This window comes from Mytilus edulis, chromosome 1, assembly GCF_963676685.1.
Source record: "Mytilus edulis chromosome 1, xbMytEdul2.2, whole genome shotgun sequence".
NCBI classification, from domain to species: Eukaryota; Metazoa; Mollusca; class Bivalvia; order Mytilida; family Mytilidae; genus Mytilus; species Mytilus edulis.
In genome coordinates this window covers 121,481,804-121,508,881 of record NC_092344.1, presented here as the reverse complement: position 1 = coordinate 121,508,881, position 27,078 = coordinate 121,481,804, and the positions used below count along the sequence as shown (strand labels likewise).

Below are 27,078 nucleotides of genomic sequence, written 5' to 3'. Positions count from 1 at the left end.
ATTTCCATAAGTGTGTTTAGAGTATTGATTTTAATATATTGTAATGTATTTATCAAATAAATCGATCTTTCATATTTTATCAGTAGTAAGTCCTTTTTAAAATATTTTAATAGGAATTTTATATTTGTTGTGTAGATGTGAATACGAGGCCATCGACACTTAACTTATTTGATATTTAACCGACAGTGAATTATCCAACATTTCCACTCACTTCCAATGAAGATGCTGATGATACAAATAACTCATATGTCTTCAGACTTAGTAAAACCCTGCTTTGCACTATCCCCCACTCGGTAGCACATTTTTTTATATCCGGTTTAAACGTGTAAAATATCGCAAGGTGTTTTCTTCCTAACAAACTTCCCAACATGAACACCTTCATTCCTTTGACTAGCATATTAACAGCTGCTGTCCTTACTCCAAAAAGCGGTTTGATTACAGGATAAACATGAAAAAAATGAATTGCGCAATGAAAAATAAGTATGCCACTAAGGCTGCCTTAAAAACAAAAACTTAAGAAAATTTTCAGCAATTATTAGTTCTTTAACACTAGTCTAAAGGACGCATGTTAAATGAAAAATTAAACAACAACAAAAACACTAATCCGATTAATGCGATCCGATTAGTAACACCTTAAAGACTTTTTTTGTCAACGAATTTTGTTTGTCCACTTGAAAAAATACATAATAAATATATTGAATAAAGTTCGAAAGTTTTTATTTTATAAATAAGAAACTCAATCGAATTTACATCTTTTGTTTGTGTATATTGTTCTCCCATGCTGAGCCTCTTCTGCTTTGTAATTGAGTTGGCCTTCTTACTGTTTCGGTTGAATCAGTCTAATGTACACAAAATGCAACAGACAAAATAGGGTCGATTTCCCGGCCTAATATGTTTTACACTATGCTTTTTTAAATTCCAGAAATAGCTGTTGGGAGAGAAGTAAGGGCAATAAAGGCCAAATATAAAAAAAATATTTAGTTTTAATTTCCTGATTTACGTAATAAGTACTGTATTTAACTAACATTCTTATAATAGGTGTTAGATTATATTTTTTATGTATTAAAAACCAACAGAAATTTAAATCCGGCATTAATTCTAAAGCATATCTTATGAAAATATATAAATTACAGGTTACTATTATGGCGTTCGGTAAAATCCTTTATGGATTAGCGTGCTTGTATATTTTAAATATTAAAAAGTTTGTACTTTTTCGTCTGATATACAAAAGAAAAAGTTTGATCATCAAACCGGTCAAATTTTCATACATGAATTGACCACAATGATATTGACTGCTTCAGAAGCCATCATGCACACAGTAAACGAACAAAAAGTTGTCCAAAATCATTTCATACTCACTTTGAATTAATGAACAGTTATATAGTAACTCCTTAAAAGCGCCTCTATTTTCTGGATACGGCCAACTCTAAACTACATGAAAACTGACGGATGGAATATTAATCTGAGGTGCGAGGACAGATTACGCGAGCCAAATGTGTTCATTCTTTTGCCCATAAATACGGGTGATGTGTTGAGATACTTGTATAAATTGAATTTCAGGAGAAAGTCCTAAAATACAAACAATCAAATATTTTTTTTTTAAAACAACGAATGTTCTGATTTTTTTTTTTAATAAAATACCGCATTAAACTATAGTTTATTTTTTAATCTGAATAAAACGGTGGTTTTTGGTTTTTACAATTATATGACAACAATTTGCATTATATTTCAGATGTGTCTCCTGAATTAGTTACGCATTTTTTAAACGAAAATCCAGAATTTTTAGATAGATATGTAACTACACATGTTTCAGAGGACAAAATTCGACAATGGTCACTACGCAAAGGCAGTAAAAATGTCCACACAAGACAACATAACTTGAATGGTAAGTTTCTTGTAGTTAAAAGTTTTAAAATCTCACAGAGTTTGGGGCACGGAAATGATTAATATATTGTCTATCATTTCTATTGCTGTTTATAAATAAAAAAATCTTTGATTATTCTACTATTGACATTCTACTTCTATTATGTGTATTGATGCAAACAACGAGTATTTCAGATGAGGATCTACATGGAAAATGAGGTTGTAGCCTAATTTGTTTTCGATATAGGGCGATTTAGAACATAGATTTTGAAAGAGCTATCATATGAGGTTCCAACCCAAGGAACAGCCGCATTTTTTTTATGATTTTTCCATGTAGGTTATATCACATTTCTGTATTTTTATTTCCCAAATTAACCCCAAAAAATGCCGTTAATAAGCTAAAGTAAGGTAGGCCGTACAGTGACCTATATTTCGCTAACTACGGAATAGGAGTGCAATACATCATTTTCCAACCCCTCCGATTTTGCCTTTTATGAGTGGCAAAACCAAATACCAGAATCTTAACTTAACAACGACCGGTTATCATCTAAAGAAGATTTGTTTGTACTTTTATCGAAATAAATTAGAAATACGGCTTAGATCATTTCACTTAGTTGACTCTTAGTTGTGAGATATTTTTGACAAAAATATGGAGGAAAGTGGATACTCTCCGCTTTTTCTCGTGCCTTTGAAATAAATCCACAACGTTCTTTAAAAAGTGCACATAATTGATTTTTGATCATCAAACACATGCTCAAATAAATTGTTCATAAGATTAAGAATTATAGAAGTTTTTCGTGCCATTGTGAAGGCTGTGAAAGTAATTCCGGAAATAATACACAGCAGATCCAGTTTCAGTGGCTTATTAGTATATGAGTTTCCGGTATCAACAATGTATGTGTTTCAGGTGGCACGGTAGTATTTCCTGGCCCATAAGGGATAATGAAAGCCTTTTTTGAATTTTCACCACTTTCTAACACTGCAAAAAATTCTACATTCACTGTTAACTGCAGTACTTTCATTTTACTATTCAGAAATGCATTTGAATATGTATCTTGACCGTTTACTTTTTTTCCTTTTTTTTAAAAACCTAAGGGAGCTACCATTTGATTTTATGAAGGTGGGGGGGGGGGGGGGGGGGAGGGGCTAGGATGAAATTTGAAAAAAATAGGAAGGACAGGAGTTTTGAGTAAAAAAAAAGGCAGGATGTGACACTTGCATTAAAAAAAGTCAGGACGACAATTTAGGTAAAAACAAGTCAGGATAAACTAAAAAAAAAAAAAAGTCAGGACCGATTAGAGTGAAAAATAAAAAGGCAGGACAGAGATTACAGCTAAAAAAAAATGCAGGACAAAATTTTTAATCCTAGCCCCCCCCTCCCATAAAAATCAAATGGTAGCTCCCTAAGGCCACTAGTACTTTTAGATCTTTTATGGTGCAGTGAATACAAAATTTGAAATAATTCTCAAAAATTCATTTTCATCTGTATGTAAAATTATTTCATATTTTTCTACACCTGATTCATCCCTCAGTTTGGGAAAGTATTTCAGTTGATACTGTATTTTTTGTCCAATCACACTGTTCAGATACATTGACTTAGGTAGGGTACACAAAAGGAATAGACTGTCACTGTCAGGTGCATGCAATGTCTCTCGAAAAATATATAACACTATTACATTACTTGAGTATCCCATTCAATATTCAGAGTTTTATTTAAAGGCGATATTTAAAAAACTACATAAGATTCAAGATACGTACAAATGTCATAAACCCACAACACAATTTTAAACATTCAATGTGATACCATAGAAGACAAAAGTTTACAGCAAAGTATTCAAAATGATATATATATCTCAAAACATAGCACAAGTTATGGGTTTTATCACATATAAATGTATAATTCTTATATGATTTACATATCTATAAATACTTGAATTGCATTGGTCAATTAGAATTTTTCTCTTGGTTTACACTTCGATAAACCATGTTTCCAAAACTACTTTCGTAATCTATTCATGCGCGATACACATCCTTGCAGGAATACTTTAATATTCATCAAATTGAGATTAAAAAACAAATGCATAACAGTTGTTTCTATTCTAATGCATATAAAACAAAAAAGTAAATAAAATAAATAAATGCACTATAGCTGCGAAAATGTATAAAAATAAAATTTAAATAATTTCCGCGAAATTTCATGAAGGTTTTGGCGAATTTACGTCATGGCAAAACACGACGTCATACGAATGAAAACTTCTAAGGGAAAGATTATTTCGTTACGTGTGCGCTTCAAATTCGGATAATATCTCATTAAAATGAAGTTTTAGAGGTAGGTGTTATTTTATCTTAAATTCCGTTGCATTTATCGAACATTTATGGACATTAGAAAGTCAATATGGCGACCAACTCCTTAGTTACGACCTGTCAGTTGTGCATGTGATGGTGATTATAGTAACCTTTACACAGAAAATGTTAATAAAAATTGAGACTATTTGGCTTCAGAATTATAAGGATTAAACACATGTTTTCTAGAGGTTATTGATGTGTAAACCGGGGCTCTTACTCACAAACTTTACATAAAAGTCCTTCGGACTTTTATTCAGTTTGTGAGTTAATCGCCACGGTTTACACATCAATAACCTCTAGAAAACATGTGTTTAATCCTATAATACATGTGAAAAATTAGCAATTATAGTATGTTTCATTTTGGCCCTTCATGCTTAGATTTGGAATTGTTGAACCACACCAAAGACCATTTATTTTTGAATTGTTTTTTTTCTCTCAATAAATTAAAATAATACTGTATCAAGATATGCATGTTATATAGATTTTCATGTATTACTGCCCTATAGTAAACTCATCAAAGATAGTGACTGATACTAGTTTGAAAATTTTGAATGCCAAAAATGCATTTTAAATTGTACTTCTAAAGGCAAAAATGAAGAACCAACCATCCAATCCAACACAACCCCTCTGTTTGAGGACTGTTAAATTTTCATTACCCTGTTGTCAACAAATCATCATGAATTAAACGACTCAATCTGAATCCAGAAAAATGTCCTTCAGACTAGCTTACTGTCACTGTTTTTAATTTTTTGGGAGGGAAGATAATTTATCAAACCTTTTGAATTTTATATAGAATAGAACAATTCTAAATATTGCATGGACCCTATTTCTAGCTTTTTCAATTTTGAAATTGGATATAATTACCAATTTCACATGTATCGTACCTTTACAATGACTATTTATGTTTTTTTGCATCATGATCATCATTCTTTTTTGACAACATAAATTACAATGAAGAGCTAGATATAAGACACATAAAAAAATAGTCATTAAATATATGAAATATATCAAAATGTGAAAAAGTAATTTGAAAAAAATTAATAACCATATACATATGGTATTTCATTAGATGTTATTCCATTGTAAATACAAATGTAGATGTAAATTTCTAGTGACGTCAATTAACAATAACTGTTTTATTGAGCAGTCAGACCTTATCTTTCCTCATATAATTTTTTTTATTGATGTACTGTTGGTGAATAAAAATGAGAGAAGATGTATTCTGAAAAATCAAACTATTCCAGACAAATTAAGGGAAATCTGAGAGATACAAATGTATTTGTCATAAAAGCTACTTCATTAGAAGATTCAATTCTTTCACAGAAAATGTGTTTCTCAATTTGGAAAGTCTTCCTGAACATGTATGAAATATTTGCAACTGGACATTAAGCAAACAACAATAAATCTATTTTAACAGAAAATGAGTTAATTTTATTTGTTCTTAAAACATGCATGTATGAGACATAAAACAGATAAATAAAACATTATTTTAACATTAAAAGAGCAAAAACATCTGAGGTCATCCTATGTCTTTCATTACCTGATTAATTGTTATTTTTAAATTTTTTATTATTTACATTTTACATAACATGCAATTGCAGTAATTTAAACATGAACAGAGTTAGTCATGGGGAATTGTGGACACTTGACTCTTCCCTCTTGGCACAGAGATTGGGCATATGTTTTGGGTTTCAATATATCTACAGTTTTTGTCTGTTTCAATGTTTTTACAATTTTTATACATCATAATATATTTTGTTTTATTTATTAGGGGATCTATTGAGAGAAAAGAAGAGTAGTAAATGGAAGGTGAGTATTTTGACTAGTTACAACCTCAGGATTTATCCTTAAATCTATCATCAATAACCATATTGCTTAGAAGAAGAAAAAAGGGATGAAAAGACAAACAACAATTTACAGAACACTACACAGAAATGTTAAATCTAAGCATCATGTTTACCATCTTTAAAAAAGGGGGAGGGGTGGGGTGATCTCAAGTGCTCAGAAAGGGTAATATTTCATTATTTATCAATAAAACATGTACTCCTACAATATGTGATACAAGGTGCCACATTTTATAGATATTTTATTTCAAAAGATTTGTAATGTATTCCAAAACTATTTGACAAGTTTTACACATGAATGTGAACATTAAGCAAATACAGATTATATTAATGTCGTCACTTTAAACTTTGGATGAAATATTGTCCATAAAGAAATGTGGTTTTGACATGAATGGCCATTAACTGTCATGGTTAAGACAACAATGTTAAATCCTGGTGGTCAGTTTACCTACTGATAATACTCAGATTTATGACCAACACCTAGGTTTCATTTTACCCTTCATTGTAGTTTGCATTTAGTAATAAATGTAAGTTGGGTATAAAACGTTATATAAATTGTTGGGTGCATACTGTTTACATAAAGTATTAGTAATCTTGTACAAAAACAGTTTTTTAATATCTTTTTTATGTAGATTAGACAGTTGGTTTTCCGGTTTGAATGGTTTTACACTAGTCATTTTTGGGGCCCTATAGAACTTGCTTTTCCAGTGTGAGCCAAGGCCCTGTGTAGAAGCCATACTTTGACCTATAATGGTTTACTTTTATGTATTGTGGTTTGGATGGAGAAATTAGAATTGTTTCATTGGCACTTATACCACATCTTCTAAGATTGTCATGTTGAAAATGTATCTTGTATTTAGTTTGATTTGTTTTTGATGTCTTTTATATAGTTAACGTGACGGTACCCAAATTGCACCTATTTTGACAGTTTTTTCATCTACGTTTTTTTATGATGAAAACAAAAATGTCCATTCTGTGTTTATTTTGTAGCCCTATCCTTCTTTATTATAAAGGTACACCAATTTGATTTTTATTCCATATGGAATCATAGAAAAATTGGTCTAAACTGACCTCCAAACCATCAATGATTCTGAAATGAGGAGTACCCAAATTGCTTCCATGCTTAAATTCACATAGTCAAAAGTCTAATAACAGAGCTTTTGTTTAATTTCTTTAAATATTTTGAACAATTGGATATTAGTCCATGCTTACTCTTCATTATTTTTTAAATGGATACTTGTAACATATTGTATTTGCTCATTATAAAAAGATGACGTTTTGATGACGTCGCATGGCGACGTTTCAGTACATTTTGCTTTTTCAGTAAATACTTCATCTGTTGATAGATACTGTGAACGTTTTGTGCATATCTAAATAGTTTTACCTATGTTGAAAGATGTGCTTAGTATCAAATCATAAAAAAAACAAATTGTTTAGTCTCTAGAAAATCTTGTTAGATTTTCGCTGCTAGTTTTGCTAAATAGGTGCAATTTGGGTACTCGGTGCAATTTGGGTACCGTTACGTTAAAAGTTTTGTATTTTGTGTCATTGAAGAATAAACACATTGTAATATGGTTTTTTTTACCACTAATACTGTGCCATGTAGGAGACCATATATGTCTTGACCCATGAAAGTTTATTATGAATTTTGAAATCCATATTTTACTTTTATTTATTAGAGAATATAATTGATCTCCGACAGTGCCTCCCTGATATATTACATATTTAGTAAACTAATGACATTGTACTTGTAGCTTCCCTTTATGGTAAGAATTTCATGTTTTAAGGTATGAAATTTAGGTGATTAGGTGAAAGAATTCTCATTTGTTGTAAATCACTTTTAAATTGTAGATGAATAAAACATAACCAATTTAAAACAAATTTCAACATATAGTTTAAATATATCATGAAAATTGGATTTAGTTAACTTTTTAGATTTATGTTTTGTTTGGTAGAAAATATCTTTCACAGTAATTCTTAAATGAACCTTGCATGAACCAATATAAGTAAACTTTATTATAATTTTCAATGAAGAAAAAGACTTTTTTTAATTTGCATGTGTTGAATTTGCCTCTAATGAAGTGTAAAGGGCCTTGGGAAAATGTTTATGGTATTGAATAGCAGCTTAAGTATACTTACTTTTCTATGATGTTTTCTGAAGAGGTGTAATAAGTTTTTGTTGACAAGATATTAAGATAGGATTATGTTTAATATAACTTATTTTGATGAGTTGGGGTTTATTTACGTATCTCTGGGTAACAGGTAATCTTCAGAAATCGGTGTAACGTTCGTTATGGATTTATTTGGAAGGTGTGTTACAAGTTACTCTCTCTCTCAGTTTAAATCTCTTTTTGATCGTAAAATGCACTGAATGGAAATCTCATTATATTATTTTATACTGTTCAAATATAGTGACGTAAGGTGTGACACAGTTTTGACAGGGGATAAAAACCGTTACACTTACTGGTTATAATAAAGTATTCACCGCAGTCTCGTTAATTGATAAACCTCTCATTGATTTCTATTTAAATTATAGCATTGAAAGTATGAAGAGTTCATATTAAATATAGTGAAAGTATTCCAATTTATTAAGTGTCTAATCTGGTTACCTGATAAATTCTTAATAACTATATAATACTGTTTACAATATTATATATTTAAAAAAGAAAAAAATATAGCTTTATAGGGTCACCACACATGAAGCACTGGTCTCATAAATAACTAAAAATTAACATGTTAATCAAAGGAACAACGCTTTTATTGCCGTCCTTCATCTTGACAGTCATTGGATTGTTTGATTAATTACAAGTCTGACACCTTACGACAAGTAAAAGACAATGCTCCTTAATATTCATTAATTAGTAGTACGGTAGTTCACATGTACATGTAGGTCAGGGAACATAAGGGGACGTAATCATGTATAAGATAATGCTCCTCTGGCCTTTGTTAGTCTTGTATTATTTTAATTTTAGTTTCTTGTGTACAATTTGGAAATTAGTATAGCGTTCATTATCACTGAACTAGTATATATTTGTTTAGGGGCCAGCTGAAGGACGCCTCCGGGTGCGGGAATTCTCTACATTGAAGACCTGTTGGTGACCTTCTGCTGTTGTTTTTTTCTATAGTTTGGTTGTTGTCTCTTTGGCACATTCCCCATTTCCATTCTCAATTTTATCCTTAATATTCATTAATTAGTAGTAAGATATTTTACATGTACATGTAGGTCAGGGAACATAAGGGGAAATAATCAATGAATTGCATATGAAACTTGTGAAGTCTTCCTCAAAATATTATCATTCCTTGCCCATAATCTAAATTTGTTTAGTTATTATAATTTAAAGTGCATACAGCTAAGGGAATTTAGAGAAAGGAAGCTAAACATAATTTTTTAAAGTTTAAGAGTTTTTTTTATGCTTCATCTATCTGCAGGTAGATATGGTCAAGCTTTGAAATACCTATTTACATGTGTTAAGAAAAGAAATTTTCACAAAGAAATCTTCTTTGAGCTGCTTTGATAAACCTTACCTGTAAGAACATATCAGTTTATGCCACACATTTTTATCTAGGTGACATATTTGAAAAATTCTGTAAAAATATCCCAGATTACAGAATAAACACTGGAATCAACATTTTGCATCTGAATCTAGATCCAGAAAATTGTCTTGTCTAGAAATTCAGTACAAACCTTCACGCTGTTAGGTTTTTGATCTTAGATTTCAGCCATGGTTTTCCTTTTTTGCCTGAAAAATGCTTTAAATCATAATTTTTCATAATATCTCCAAAACATGCTGACTTTGGAGCCTATAATGTACTCTCATTGAGATTTTATTTTAACTAAGGTTTAAGGTTTTTGAAAAATACATTTAAATACCAAATTGTGGTGTTTTTGATATTTTATTGTGAAGTTGAAATTCAAGGCCATAGTTTGGCATAAAGGAACCTTGTGCTTTGAGATGCTTTCTTTAAACAGGGTACACCTTTCTCTCCCATATGAAAGAGAATTTGTCAATATATATTTGAAGTGATCTAAGTAGTTTCTGATTGGACATTAAATTACAATATATATTTTTTGTAGACCTGTGTACAATCAAGCAAATGGAAGGTGTTACATGAGATGACAAGGGACATAAGTTATCAGACGGACAGATTACAGATCCTGGCAGAACTAGCTCAGTGTGCTGTAGATTGTAAGTTCTAGCAATAACTTGTCTATGAGAAGACCAACATATGTTGACCTCTAGATTTCTTTTGGATTATTTGTGCTGATTGTTGCATCAACTATGCTATTGACACATCTCCTTTATATGGCTATACAACTATAGGTGTTTAGACTACAATCTAGAACTATAGAAAAAGGGAGTTGTTAAAATAAATACCTCAATAAAATTAAAAAGGTAGTTGTTAAAATATACTTCAATGAGACAGCAACTACAAAACATAAACAAATACAAATGAAATTTAATTGATGATAGAAATAAGAAAATAACTGACTGAATAAAATAATAAGAAGATGGGGACCATATGATGAGTATGTGAACATCTAAAGGGTTCAAAACCCTTACTGTCCAGTAAAATATTGTTTTAAGACAAGATTAGAAAACAAAGTAAATGATTACAAGTTGTCGAACAAAATAGGCATGTAGTCAACACAAAAAAATATAATGTAACTATTGAGTATACCCTTGTTGATTAATGTTCCTTTTTAGTGTCGAGCTGCACACAGATATATGTATCAAACAACAGAATACTATTGCTATACTCATCTAGTCGCATTACTGGCATTAATAAATTCTTGCAATAATTTCTGCATATACGGTATTCAAATTTCTACAGATTCCCCTTTTTATTCCACATGTGACAAATATCATAGCATGTTTAGCATAGATATAAGAAGATGTGGTATATGTGCAAATGAGACAACTATCCACCCAAGTCACAATTTGTAAAAGCAAACCATTATAGGTCAAAGTACAGTCTTCACCAAGGAGCCTTGGCTCACACTGAAGAAGGTCAAAGTACAGTCTTCACCAAGGAGCCTTGGCTCACACTGAACAACAAGCTATAAGATATAAATGACTAGTGTATTACCATATAATGTGGAATGGCTCACACTGAACAACAAGCTATAAGATATAAATGACTAGTGTATTACCATATAATGTGGAATGGCTCACACTGAACAACAAGCTATAAGATATAAATGACTAGTGTATTACCATATAATGTGGAATGGCTCACACTGAACAACAAGCTATAAGATATAAATGACTAGTGTATTACCATATAATGTGGAATGGCTCACACTGAACAACAAGCTATAAGATATAAATGACTAGTGTATTACCATATAATGTGGAATGGCTCACACTGAACAACAAGCTATACGATATAAATGACTAGTGTATTACCATATAATGTGGAATGGCTCACACTGAACAACAAGCTATAAGATATAAATGACTAGTGTATTACCATATAATGTGGAATGGCTCACACTGAACAACAAGCTATAAGATATAAATGACTAGTGTATTACAATATAATGTGGAATGGCTCACACTGAACAACAAGCTATAAGATATAAATGACTAGTGTATTACCATATAATGTGGAAAACAAACACCTTAATCTATAAAAAATAACGAGAATCATTTATGAACCACATCAACAAATAACAACCACTGAACATCAGATTCCTGGCTTTGTTGTGTATTATGCACATAAATGACAGATATATGTATTATAGTGATTTTATTTTTCTCTTTATCTAGTATGTTATGATAATGACACATCTATTTTTCAGCAACCAGTGCAGATGGGTTCAATTTATACCTGGCAGACAGTAATCAACAGGTAAAAAAATACCTGCTTCAAATTAATATTATTTTATGTTTGCTTTTGGGTGGAAAACATTTCATTACTTTACATATGAGACTGAAAATAAATTGATTTTAAAGGACATCAAATGGCAACAAAAACCAGCGAAATAGAAAAATTTCCATTTATATATCTTGTAATTCAAAATCCATTACCGTTTGCGTATGAGAAATGACATATCCTCCATTGATAGCCTTTGTAAGCAGCTTATGATTAATGATTACATGTACCTTTGGGTCAGATTAAAATTATAAATACCTAAGAATAGAAATAATATTCCAGTAATTGTACTGTAATCTAATAAACCGAAATAATGATGGAAAAAATACTTTTCTCTATAATTATCCACTCCAGCAGAAAGATGGGTTACCATGGAAACTATTTTGAAAACAAATGTTATATTTTTTATTTGTAAAACAAAATGGTTATAATCTGAAGCAAAAGGCATCAGAACATCTTTCTGCCATGTACAAGTGTTAATTAATTCACATATTTTGGAACCTTTTTAGAAATGATTAGAAACCAACAGACAAAAATCAAACAATTACATAGTTCTTGTAAAAAATGTGCAAAACTATATATATATATAAAGCTCAGATTATTTACATCAAAGGCATTAGCTGCTTAATTCATGTCCACCCAATCAACTCAAACTCTCAAATTTGATTTATACTAAAATGTATGTCAGAATTACAAAATGTTCAATAGAAAACAAAATAGAGGAGATTAAGGGGGAGGTGCTTTGGCCCTCTTATGTATATGATAAGTGCAGACTTTTTACATTCAATATTCTATTCTTGTAAATTGTCAAAACAAAATCTTAGTTAATGCTGTTTTAAAGACATATTTTCTGAAGAAGGAAATAATACTTTGTTTGATTTAATGTAACCTAATTTGTATGTCATAGAAGATACATATTATTATGTAACTTTGCATGTTCCCATAATAAACGCATTATTTATGGATGAATTATTAAGTATATGTGCCATGGGTAAATTAATTTACAGTATAAATATTACAAAATACCAGAATAGTTTTAACGATTATTAAAACTGTCACACTGAATGACACAATTGAGTTTAACAGAATTCTAAAATCACACCACACTGTCACATAATAGAAACTCATACTTTGAACAAAATCATCGAAATTTTGAAAATATTTGGTGCCTGAATGAAAACTCAAAACGTTTGCTAAACTTAAATATTGCAGCAATGAAGTACAATTTAACATCTGTGATTGTGCTATTACAAGAAACAGAATCCTATAGCTGTGGAACTGTATATCTTAGGTCCTTCTGATATTTTTTTAGCAATTTGTGGACTAAGGACCTAAGAGGTAAGTTCCACAGCTACAGAATCCTACTGAAGGTTTTAAGTTTTACTTTTGTACCTGATTTTATACTAAATGTTGTTTAGGGTTACTATTTCTTATAAAATACGTTAAAACATAAACATAGAAATTGTAATGGAACTATATATTGACTTGGAAGAGGACTAACAACAAGTCCAAACAGATCATTAATTAATCACAGTTAATCTCCTGTCTTTAAAAAGATAATCCAAAGTAATTATCAAAAACATCTAGCCTAACAAGATAACTATTTAAAAGTATACTACTAAAATAGTCAAACCTTTTTTTTCTCAGTGTAATTGTCAAACATTAAAACAAAATAATGAATTCAATTGAATTAAGATTATACTGGTTTACTGTGGTTTTCATTTATTTTTGTGGCTACCAATTTTCGTGGTTAAAGTAAACTTGCAATCTAAGGTTTCTCCAAAGTCTGATATATTCAAAATGAAAATTTGTTTTTTATTGTACATTAAATTTGTAGTTCCCCTATCCCTATGAAATCCACCAAAATTTGCATCCAATAAATAATATTAAATCCATAATTATTATTGTCGTAAAAAATGGAAAACTGTCTTTATGAAAAAAAATATAACTAACTACATCGAATATAATGAGGTTGATAATTTGTTGTGTTATAGTGCTAACAATGTAACAGATCAATATTATTGGAGAGTTATTAACTAGATAATTGTCTCTTGTTTTCACAGCTGTATCATCATAAAGTACCACCTATATCATCTAGCAGGTTAGTAAACCGATGTAACAATATGTTCTCAGGCTTAAAGGGTTCATAACCAAGAATCAGTAATCTAAAGCTATTTATGGATTGTCAGAACAATGTTCTGTAATTCCACGAGGAATGGCTATAACTGCATATTGTATTTGAAAATAATATTCCATGAAGGCTTTCTGTTTAGATATTTCCTTCACAGTGACCATAATGGCCATGTGTTTATATATTTCATGTACAGTGACAGTGATGTCTATGTGTTTAGGTATTTTCTGTACAGTGACAATAATGGCTATGTGTGTAGGTATTTCCTGTAAAATGACAATGATGGCTATATGTGTAGGTATTTCCTGTACAGTGACAATGATGTCTATGTTCTTTAGGTATTTCCTTTACAGTGACAATGATGTCTATGTGTTTAGGTATTTCCTGTACAGTGACAATGATGGCTATGTGTTTAGGTATTTCCTGTACAGTGACATTGATGTCTATGTGTTTAGGTATTTCCTGTACAGTGACAATGATGGCTACGTGTTTAGGTATTTCCTGTAAAATGACAATGATGTCTATGTATGTAGGTATTTCCTGTACAGTGACAATGATGTCTACGTGTTTAGGTATTTCCTGTACAGTGACAATGATGGCTATGTGTTTAGGTATTTCCTGTAAAATGACATTGATGTCTATATGTTTAGGCATTTTCTGTACAGTGACATTGATGTCTATGTGTTTAGGTATTTCCTGTACAGTGAGAATGATGTCTATGTGTTTAGGCATTTTCTGTACAGTGACAATGATGTCTATGTGTTTAGGTATTTTCTGTACAGTGACATTGATGTCTATGTGTTTAGGTATTTCCTGTACAGTGAGAATGATGTCTATGTGTTTAGGTATTTCCTGTACAGTGACAGTGATGTCTATGTGTTTAGGTATTTCCTGTACAGTGACATTGATGTCTATGTGTTTAGGTATTTCCTGTACAGTGACAATGATGGCTACGTGTTTAGGTATTTCCTGTAAAATGACAATGATGGCTATATGTGTAGGTATTTCCTGTACAGTGACAATGATGTCTATGTTCTTTAGGTATTTCCTGTACAGTGACAATGATGTCTATGTGTTTAGGTATTTCCTGTACAGTGACAATGATGGCTATGTGTTTAGGTATTTCCTGTACAGTGACATTGATGTCTATGTGTTTAGGTATTTCCTGTACAGTGACAATGATGGCTACGTGTTTAGGTATTTCCTGTAAAATGACAATGATGTCTATGTATGTAGGTATTTCCTGTACAGTGACAATGATGTCTACGTGTTTAGGTATTTCCTGTACAGTGACAATGATGACTATGTGTTAAGGTATTTCCTGTAAAATGACATTGATGTCTATATGTTTAGGCATTTTCTGTACAGTGACATTGATGTCTATGTGTTTAGGTATTTCCTGTACAGTGAGAATGATGTCTATGTGTTTAGGTATTTTCTGTACAGTGACAATGATGTCTATGTGTTTAGGTATTTTCTGTACAGTGACATTGATGTCTATGTGTTTAGGTATTTCCTGTACAGTGAGAATGATGTCTATGTGTTTAGGTATTTCCTGTACAGTGACAGTGATGTCTATGTGTTTAGGTATTTCCTGTACAGTGACATTGATGTCTATGTGTTTAGGTATTTCCTGTACAGTGACAATGATGGCTACGTGTTTAGGTATTTCCTGTAAAATGACAATGATGGCTATGTGTTTAGGTATTTCCTGTACAGTGACAATGATGTCTATGTGTTTAGGTATTTCCTGTACAGTGACAGTGATGTCTATGTGTTTAGGTATTTCCTGTACAGTGACAATGATGTCTATGTGTTTAGGTATTTCCTGTACAGTGACAATGATGGCTACGTGTTTAGGTATTTCCTGTAAAATGACAATGATGGCTACGTGTTTAGGTATTTCCTGTACAGTGACAATGATGTCTATGTGTTTAGGTATTTCCTGTACAGTGACAGTGATGTCTATGTGTTTAGGTATTTCCTGTACAGTGACAATGATGTCTATGTGTTTAGGTATTTTCTGTACAGTGACATTGATGTCTATGTGTTTAGGTATTTCCTGTACAGTGACAATGATGGCTACGTGTTTAGGTATTTCCTGTAAAATGACAATGATGGCTATATGTGTAGGTTTTTCCTGTACAGTGACAATGATGTCTATGTGTTTAGGTATTTCCTGTACAGTGACAGTGATGTCTATGTGTTTAGGTATTTCCTGTACAGTGACATTGATGTCTATGTGTTTAGGTATTTCCTGTACAGTGACATTGATGTCTATGTGTTTAGGTATTTCCTGTACAGTGACATTGATGTCTATGTGTTTAGGTATTTCCTGTACAGTGACAATGATGGCTATCTGTTTAGGTATTTCCTGTACAGTGACAATGAAGGCTATGTGTTTATGTATTTCCTGTACAGTGACAGTGTTGTCTATGTGTTTAGGTATTTCCTGTAAAGTGACAATGATGTCTATGTGTTTAGGTATTTCCTGTAAAATGACATTGATGTCTATGTGTTTAGGTATTTCCTGTACAGTGACAGTGATGTCTATGTGTTTAGGTATTTCCTGTTAAATGACAATGATGTCTATGTGTTTAGGTATTTCTTGCACAGTGTCAGTGAAGGCTATGTGTTTAGGTATTTCCTACACAGTGACAATGATGGCTATGTTTAGGTATTTCCTGCACAGTGACAATTATGGCTAGATATTTGGTGTTAAGATTTCTATTTGCTTTGGTATTTAAAATAATCTATTTGAAAAACAACAGAAAAGTTAGATTAAAAAAGACATAGTTTAAACTGATAGGTGTGATTACTATTTATTATTTTCTCACTAGTGTTAGTCATTCTCATGTTATACATTATGTTTCTGTCTTATAGGGGAAGTCATACAACAGACAGACCTTCTGTGTATTACATTATGTTTCTGTCTTATAGGGGAAGTCGTACAACAGACAGACCTTCTGTGTTATACATTATGTTTCTGTCTTATAGGGGAAGTCGTACAACAGACAGACCTTCTGAAGGATCCTATATTGGTAACATAGAAACTGGAACATCCCTACCATCTTATGTTGCCAAAACAAAAGATACAATCAGAACTAATCATGTTCAGGGAGTAAGTTCAACCAAGATACAATCATTTATTCAACGTCTTGGATTAAATAAGTGAAAGCACTTCTAGAACTAGATCATCCTATTTTATATCTTTATCATACACTGTGTATAATATTGCACTGTATATTTTGAGGGATGAGACTTAAATAAAAAAAAAATTATAACGTTAGATTGCTATATTATTTCATCAAAGATAAAATCTTAAATTAAATTTAAAGGGCCATAGATTTTAAACCAATTAGAACCGACCATGCTGTAACTTTAGCTTATTTACAATAAAAAGTAATATATTTCTGTTCAAAGTGATGTAGTTTTAATTTTCAAATACATAACGCTCCTGGAATTAGTTGTGACTCAGAGCTGAGGATGGATTAGTTGCAATAATGTTCGAATTTCAGGCTAAAGTGTTACATTTATTCTATTATAAGTATATTACTTTTCTTTATCAGGACATGAGGTTTCCAGCCGGCCTAGGAATTAAGATGGAGCACGTTCAGACAGTTCTAGCCATTCCAATATTACAAGAAGACTCAGGGGTATTAGGTAGGTTTTCTAGCCATTCCAATATTACAAGAAGACTCAGGGGTGGTAGGTAGGTTTTCTAGCTTTTCCAATATTACAAGACGACTCAGGGGTATTAGGTAGGTTTTCTAGCCTTTCCAATATTACAAGACGACTCAGGGGTGGTAGATAGGTTTTCTAGCCATTTCAATATTACAAGAAGACTCAGGGGTGGTAGGTAGGTTTTCTAGCCAGTCCAATATTACAAGAAGACTCAGGGGTGGTAGGTAGGTTTTCTAGCCATTCCAATATTACAAGAAGACTCAGGGGTGGTAGGTAGGTTTTCTAGCCATTCCAATATTACAAGACGACTCAGGGGTGGTAGGTAGGTTTTCTAGCCTTTCCAATATTACAAGACGACTCAGGGGTGGTAGGTAGGTTTTCTAGCCATTCCAATATTACAAGAAGACTCAGGGGTGGTAGGTAGGTTTTCTAGCCTTTCCAATATTACAAGAAGACTCCGGGGTGTTAGGTAGGTTTTCTAGCCATTCGAATATTACAAGACTACTCAGGGGTATTAGGTAGGTTTTCTAGCCTTTCCAATATTACAAGACGACTCAGGGGTGGTAGGTAGGTTTTCTAGCCATTCCAATATTACAAGACGACTCAGGGGTGGTAGGTAGGTTTTCTAGCCTTTCCAATATTACAAGACGACTCAGGGGTGGTAGGTAGGTTTTCTAGCCATTCCAATATTACAAGAAGACTCAGGGGTGTTAGGTAGGTTTTCTAGCCATTCCAATATTACAAGAAGACTCAGGGGTGGTAGGTAGGTTTTCTAGCCATTCCAATATTACAAGACGACTCAGGGGTGTTAGGTAGGTTTTCTAGCCATTCCAATATTACAAGAAGACTCAGGGGTGGTAGGTAGGTTTTCTAGCCATTCCAATATTACAAGAAGACTCAAGGGTATTAGGTAGGTTTTCTAGCCATTCCAACATTACAAGAAGACTCAAGGGTATTATGTAGGTTTTCTGGCCATTCCAATATTACAAGAAGACTCGGGGGTATTAGGTAGGTTTTCTAGCCATTCCAATATTACAAGAAGACTCAGGGATGGTAGGTAGGTTTTCTAGCCTTTCCAATATTACAAGAAGACTCAGGGGTGGTAGGTAGGTTTTCTAGCCATTCCAATATTACAAGAAGACTCAGGAGTGGTAGGTAGGTTTTCTAGCCATTCCAATATTACAAGAAGACTCAGGGGTATTAGGTAGTTTTTCTAGCCATTCCAATATTACAAGAAGACTCAGGGTGGTAGGTAGGTTTCTAGCCTTTCGAATATTACAAGACGACTCAGGGGTGGTAGGTAGGTTTTCTAGCCATTCCAATATTACAAGAAGACTCCAGGGTATTAGGTAGGTTTTCCAGCCATTCCAATATTACAAGAAGACTCAAGGGTATTAGGCAGGTTTTCCAGCCATTCCAATATTACAAGAAGACTCAGGTTTTGTTAAATCTTCAATTTCACCATAAAACAGATGAGGTACGCAAGACACATAACTAAATATGAAGCAAAGGTTTAACACAAACATCTTTCAGGAAACCTAGCCTAAATCTACATAATAATCAAATACAGTTCCTCAACTTCCAAATAAAGTATGTCAATTTTATATGTGATTGATTTCTGATATTAACGTAAAAGATAAGAAGATCTGGTCTCATTGCCCATGAGACAACTCTCCACCAGAAACCATATGAAGTACAACATTAGCTACTATAGATCTTCAACAATGAGTAAAACCCATACAGCAGGGAAAGATAATGACCTAACAATGTCAAAAGCAAAAAGAAAGAATCAAGTGAGAAAACTAACAGCCTTATTCAAGGACAAATCAAGCAATGAACAAAAACAAATTTGATATACAGCATCAAATTAAGTTCTATAAGTCTCTTTGCTTTAGTCATAGTTTAAGTTTAATATATATTTTTTAGGTGTAATAGAACTTTACAGACAATTCAGTACCGACTCATTTACTCAAGAAGATGAAGAGGTAGGCATCATATCCTCTACAAGTAAAACTTAAATTGACAGTTATACAGCAAGGGATAATTCATAATTCATAATATGATAAAAAAAAAGATCATGTTATTTGTTCCAAAAAGACACCTCTTATGATTTTTAAAACAATATTCACTAAGTCATTATATACGTGTAACCTGCAAACTTATTTTTTATTAAAATACATGTCAGAATTGATTCCTTCATAACTCAGCCTATTCAACTTGTTATTCTGACTGTAAGATTTTAGAAGAGGTTTTTCTGAACAATTCTTATTTCTTTAAAGCATCCCTTAATTCTTCATTGGATCTAGCTAGGGTTTCTTATTAGACATTTATGTATCACATGTAGTTATTTCATAAGTCAAAAAACCAAAAACCAAAACTTTTACCTTAAAAATTGCAACCAAGGGGAATAAGTCAACCTTAATTTACATACTCTGTTTAATTTGCTGTATCCTACATTGTCCTTTTAAATTCAGGGTAGTTTTTACATCTTTTAAAACATATATTAAATGAAAATACATAATGCCTATTAAATTTAAACTAGAGTAAAACGATAGAATAAAAGTTTGTTAACAAAAAGCTAAGTGAAAAATGAATTGATAAACATATTTGTTCGAAGATTTTATGTAGACTTTTGAAACTTTTGACTCCAATCATGTGAAGTTAGTATTTATATAAGGTAATGAATTCGATTCTATACAAACTAAATTGTATTAGTTTTGAATAGATAACATATCAATGTTAACAATGAGTTAAGCATCAGGGCCAAACATCGTTCTTTTTAACCAATACGTTCTTTCTAGATTTTTGTTTGAGCATGAAGGTGTTTTACGTTATAACATCAATTTTACATATGTAAATGTAATTTGATATGCAAACAAAATAGGAATAGTGATATATAAATGTATTATTACGTATACAATGTAACTGAATGTTAAATTTTATTGCTTTACAAGGATGTTAAATCATTATCTTACAAAAATATTCTTTGATATGCATATCTAGTGATCTGTAACGGTTTTAAGATTGCACCTTCTCCATAAATATAAATATATATCTATCAAATGTAATAGTACACACTTTTATGAAGTAAGATAAACAGTCCTTTTCAATTCTGACCTTGCTCATGCTTTTGATAAACTTAGTTTACACTGTAATAAAGGATGGCTCTATTTCAGGATAGTTTTCAAACTAATTTTCTTAAATAATACATATATTTTTTTTTTTACTTATTGATTGAAATGTTGGGGTAATCTATGACTAGTACTTCTCAAACTTTGGTATTCTTATGTAAAAGAAAAAGGGTGATATTAAAGATTTAAACCAAAGATTTGTTGGAACAATTTGAGTTGCCGTCTCGTTTACATTTTCTGTGGATTCAGTTATTTTACAGAACATAGTACTATAAACAAATGTATAAAAAAATTAATTAATATAATGTGATTGCCAACTATCTAACAGAGCTTAACCCAAGTTGAAGTTAGCAATTATAGGCAACCTCACAGCTTTACAATGAGAAAATCCATACTGTTTAGTCCACTATATGTGGCCCTGACATGAAGAAAAATGTGAAACAATTCAAGGGAGAAAAAAGTAACAGTATTGAATACTGAAACTTGCAACAAGTTTTCTTGAAACACGTTTACTGCATTTTGAATTTAAATAAACTCAAGAATTTGAAAAGTCATATCTTTCAAATGAAACTCAATTTTTATGTGTTTTTATAATAAATTATCATGGTGTCAACCAATGGCATGACATTATTTTATCATTGTGTCAACCAATGTCATGACATTATTTTATCATTGTGTCAACCAATGGCATGACCTTATTTTATCATTGTGTCAACCAATGGCATGACCTTATTTTAATCATGGTGTCAACCAATGGCATGACATTATTCATCATGGTGTACCAGCAATTAAATTACCAATCATCCTTTATATATGTCAATTGGTATTTTATGAATAATATTTTTGTTTTTGTATAAAAAATTCCATTGAATATTGTAATAGTGTAGTTTGTGTGCATGTTTCACTGTTGTGTGTTCTAGGTGACTGCTACATTGTTAGTCTGGGCTGATGTATGTGTGGAGTATGTGCAGGTAAACCTAAATGTGCTCTATATATAACCATATGTGTGCTGGGTACTCTCTGCTTTCTTCCATTAGAATAGCCAAATTGCATATTAATATTTTTTTTTTTTTTTTTTCCAATTTACAGAATATTTTCATAAAATTAAAATTGTATCTAATTAATTGATTTCTCTTGAAACTATTTAGTTGTAATGCATTTTGTAAAATAAACTGATCAATGAAATGGCAGGGTTTGGGGTTTGGAGAGGTCCAATTAAAGATTGAAGAATATTTCAACTTTTTTTCCCTTTATTTTTGAAACAGTTAATATGCAATTTCTATATTTATTAGTCATACAGTTATATGTGATTTACTATATATACCCTTACAGCTATAATGAATACATATATATTATGAAAAAATGATGCTACACTATCCAAATTTTTTATCAAAAAGAATTTAATGGTGTGATAATGAAGCTAATATTAAAAAGTACCTAAAATGTATAAGAAAAATGCAGTTGAATTTAAGTCACAGAAAACAAGTTTTGGGTCATAAAAGTAAGATATATGAATAACGAAGTCACATTTAGCATTAAATTTAATACTCTCTTTTCATTCTTTGTATGTAATGTTCATTACAGCAGAATAGTTTTATACATAACTATATTCCTGAGAGTGTTATATATATTTAATGCACTGATACATATCTTGCTTTGCACTTTTCTAATTTTTGCATAGTGGTATTTATACAAGCACATAATTCATGTTTTAAATTGCAGCAAACATGTTTTGACTAATGATTTCTGCTTTAGATTGCAGCTAACATGATTTTCTGGGGGAGCTTTGCTGTCTATTTTATAGAGGTAGTATATCATGTTGTCTGGCTGCATGAGTCTACCATGGAGTAATGTTATACCCTTGTTAATCTGCATAGTTTTATGTTCACCATCTATTGCAACCAGCTTTTATCTGAAGCTTCATGCCTGATTCCTAGTATTTGGGGGCTAATCTACAAATAAATGTCAAATGGGTTGAAGGCACAATTTTGTCTATTTTTTTTTTCTATAAACCTAAAATAATTTTTTTTTGTCTCATCTTGACAAGACTTCAGTGTTGTGTTCATCATCTGCAATGTCACCTTGAAAGAGTTTGCATTTTAATAGGTCAGTTGATATAGAAGCCATTAGAGGTAGGTGAAAGATACATGGTATTCAGTATTTGTAAAAGCATTTGCACATCTCATTTCTATAGAGATTATTTGCCCCTTCCTCCATAGTCATGGTATATTGACTTTTAGTTTATTGATTATTTTTTTAAAGTTTTGATTGGCTCATTTTAAGTGAAACCAATATAGTAGGACACATGATATTTGATATACAGTTGTTTTAGTGTTGACAAATTACATTTCCATGGCGATTATTTGTCACCTCCACCTAATTAGTGATCTATCCGATTTTGAAACTCTTGTATAGTTTACACTTTAAAGCTTGTGATGAGGTTAGTTAAGATGACAAACCAGCTACTAATGGTATTAGTCAACGATATTTGGTATGCAGTTGTATGAAATTTGCACATCTCATTTCCATGCAGATTTTATTACCTCAAACCCAGGGTCATCATTGTTCATTGACTTTCATTTTTATGCCCCACCTACGATAGTAGAGGGGCATTATGTTTTCTGGACTGTGCCTCCGTTCGTCCGTCCGGTTAAAATTTTTGGTCGAGGTAGTTTTTGATGAAGCTGAAGTCCAATCAACTTGAAACTTAATACACATGTTCCCTATGATATGATCTTTCTAATTTTAATTCCAAATTAAAGTTTTGACCCCAATTTCACGGTCCACTGAACATAGAAAATGATAGTGGGAGTGGGGCATCCGTGTACTATGGACACATTCTTGTTAGTTTTAACATTTGCACTATTCTACCAAACTTGCATAAAGCATGTACCAGTGGCAGATCCAAAACTTTTTGTAAAGGGGGGGATCCATTCATGCTTCAGTGATTTGCTATATAATCAACCAAATTTTTCCCACAATGGGGGGGGGTTGGCGGGGACCAACTGGACCCGCCTATGAAAACATATTTCTGTGTTAACAGTTTATTTCCAGATAGATGTTATTCATACTTGTCATATCTGTATATAAAAAAATATCACCAACTAAAGTGCCTCTCAACCCACTTGTCACTTTATTTCTAGAATAAGCAAGTTGTAGTGTTATATCCTTTGCTCAATAATTAGAAAAAAAACCATTTGTTTGCCAAATCGCACAACACAACTCTGAGAAAACTACATTTTAATTCTATAGAAACATTACTGTCAGGTGTCTTGACAGCTTATATTTTTATTGGAACTTTTCATTGAAATAATTTTGAATAAAATTAATTTGAGTATTTTCAAAGTAAAGATTTGTGGATAATGAGGTATTTTGGAAAAAAGAGTTTCTATTTGATCAAGTAAAAGATGTTATTCTTGTGGAAAAAAATCAATTATTATATATAATTCTTAACCATTGCTTTACTTTACTGAAAAAGAAGTGAACTGGATAAAGCATAGAATGACTAAATGTTTGATTAATGTAAGATAATTATATATGTTTATTATCCTCCTTAAAGGAGAGTATGAATATACATGAGCATAAATACAAAATATGTTATAATACAGAGTTACCGTGTTAATAATGAGAATGTAAATTAGTTTTTCTTATTAAGGATCATTTTAGATAAATTGAAAGTTAGATGATATTTGATAACTATTTTATTTGAGAGAAGCATACATGTTTCAGACTATGTGTATTTCAGGTAACCTTGTATATGTGTTGTAGTGTATTTGATATATCCTTATCATTTATATAGTGTTATTTTGTATTATTACAGATGTATAACAGTATGATGAGACAAAGAAAATTAAACGATTTCTTGTTAGCAGTCACAAAGTAAGTTCTGGAACTTACAATAAATTTAAGTTTTTTAGGCATGCAGCTTTAAACATTTTAAAATTCACACTGGAGTAACTGTTGCTACTCATTTCCCGTAGATTGTTTTTATGTTTTTATTCACTGAATATATTTGCAATGGTTTAAGCCTAGTCGGTATATTGTTTTGAATTAAACAACTGTTTTTAGCATAGACATGCCACATTTAACAAAGTTTAATCAGATTTCCATGTTGCTGTACAATCCCCATATTTGACATATATATTATGACAGTATACAAAACACTGGATACTTATTAAAAGGATAGTCAATCTCATAAAACAAACTGACAATGCCATGGCAAAATACAAAAAACAATGGAAAAAACCGGAATAACTGTTCCTAAAATATAAAAAAGAAGATGTGGTATGATTGCCAATGAGACAACTATCCACAAAAGACTAAAATGACACAGACATTAACAACTATAGGTCACCGTATGGCCTTCAACAATGAGCAAAGCCCATACCGCATAGTCAGCTAAAAACACATCACAAAAAAAAATAATACTGAGCAACACAAACCCCAGCTTAAACCAGAGCTGATCTCAGTTGCCAAGGTAGAGTTATAATATCCTGCTCTACATGTGAAATCTGTCATGTTGCTTCTTTAAAATGTGTAAATGAGTTACTAGCATACAAGAGATTAGGCATCACACATTAGAGCTGTAAGGTGTCAACTTATATAATGTTTTATAGGTCAATATTTCAAGACATAGTTAGCATGGATACAGTTATTATGAAAATTATGGTAAGTAACACACTATTATCTCTAAAATATTTGACTGAAATGTTTGTCTGCTCACAATAGTGCAAACCTTTATGTTTATAGGAATAAAAGGTTGATTCATGCAATTCTATTTTATAAAGACTGGGCTTTGTGTAAACATTTCAGAAAAATAAAGTTTAGAATTTTCAAGTATGGCAAAATTGACAAGTTTTAGAAAATATAGCTCTCATGAGGTCAACAAATTATTGACATCTTGTAATAGGCCAAATTTGTTATACTCATTATTTAAATACCATTCAGTATGCCAGTGGCAGATCCAGGGGGGGGGGGTGTTCTTGGGGTTGGAACCCCCCCTATTTTTTCGCGTCAATGCATTTGAATGGGAGCATATAGTTGGAACCCCCCCTTTACTCTGCGTTGGGAACCCCCCCTTTTTAAAATGGCTGGATCCGCCACTGTGTGCATTTGCTGTTTAAGAATGCTATATGATTTTTGTGCAATTTACTATCTTCTGAGTATCTGAGCTATTTGATTTATATTGATTTTAGACAAATTTCAAATATCGTACGCACATTCACATTGGATCAATACCATATTGATTTAGGAATTGTTTTATTTTTCAGAATTATGCCAAAAAGCTAGTGAATGCTGACAGAGCATCATTATTTCTCCTAGACACAAAAACTACTGAATTATATGCTCGAATATTTGATACGGGTAAAGAACATGTGCCACAGAAAGAAATAAGGTAAGAGAATCTGTTTATAGCCTTGTGAATCAAGTGGCTGTTTTTGGCTCATCTCTCTACAAGCATAAACCATGCATAGGAAAATTATATATTTGTTTATGATAAAGATTGAATTAAATGTCTTCTGGATGATTTTCATTATAAAAACATTTGTATGCCCTACATATAAGTGTAAATTAAATCTTCCTGCCTTAATGGGACAGTGTATTGCATATACCCCATATGCCATAGCTTAATTTAATTTATTTTTGAGTCTGACGTTTTTGAACTATAAAGCTTTCCCATTGATTGATATGTGTTTTTGTTTAAGATTTCCTATGGACAAGGGTGTAGCTGGTCATGTTGCCTCCACAGGGCAGGTGCTAAATATTACTGATGCCTATAATGATGGAAGGTTTAACAGGTAAGTCACATGACGTCCACATGACCTCCACAATATTTATGATGCCTTGTACATAAAAAGGACAAAAAGAATTACCACAAGTATTTGAAAGTCTAACATAACTCTTTAGACTTGACCAAAACCTAACTCATTCATAAAAATAGACGTACATGTACATGTGAACACAAGATCAGGAAATAGCGATGATTAAATGATATAAACCTAAATGACAACAAATGGTACTCAATACTGGTTTGCTCTTTACCTATATCTTGTCATAGTAATTACTGTTATATTTGGTAGCAGTCTGTAGTATTACAAATTTATGACCGATTTCCACTTTACCACATACATATAAATGATACTGTGCTTTTATTGCTGCTTCTGATCTCAATAGTTGGTATAAGGTCTTTAACACATTCATT

General features: G+C 31.7%; 1 protein-coding gene across 30 annotated transcripts in view; it reads left to right on the top strand.

Moving 5' to 3' along the window:
• Window positions 1-27,078, top strand: part of LOC139504291 (probable 3',5'-cyclic phosphodiesterase pde-5) — a 77,462-nt gene that overhangs the window by 22,087 nt on the left and 28,297 nt on the right. For 12 of the 30 annotated variants that reach the window (XM_071294460.1, XM_071294488.1, XM_071294493.1 and 9 more), the window contains 13 exons: window positions 1,733-1,885; window positions 5,981-6,018; window positions 10,129-10,240; window positions 11,857-11,906; window positions 13,994-14,031; window positions 17,059-17,182; window positions 17,631-17,724; window positions 19,672-19,730; window positions 21,797-21,847; window positions 24,697-24,755; window positions 25,493-25,544; window positions 26,147-26,271; window positions 26,582-26,674. In XM_071294460.1, the coding sequence (XP_071150561.1) occupies window positions 1,733-1,885; window positions 5,981-6,018; window positions 10,129-10,240; window positions 11,857-11,906; window positions 13,994-14,031; window positions 17,059-17,182; window positions 17,631-17,724; window positions 19,672-19,730; window positions 21,797-21,847; window positions 24,697-24,755; window positions 25,493-25,544; window positions 26,147-26,271; window positions 26,582-26,674 (1,048 nt within the window). Of the gene's footprint in view, window positions 1-1,732; window positions 1,886-2,691; window positions 2,758-5,980; window positions 6,019-10,128; window positions 10,241-11,856; window positions 11,907-13,993; window positions 14,032-17,001; window positions 17,183-17,630; window positions 17,725-19,671; window positions 19,731-21,796; window positions 21,848-22,631; window positions 22,683-24,696; window positions 24,756-25,492; window positions 25,545-26,146; window positions 26,272-26,581; window positions 26,675-27,078 lie in introns of those variants that run through there. The other 18 variants (XM_071294360.1, XM_071294405.1, XM_071294371.1 and 15 more) reach the window with 7 other exon arrangements.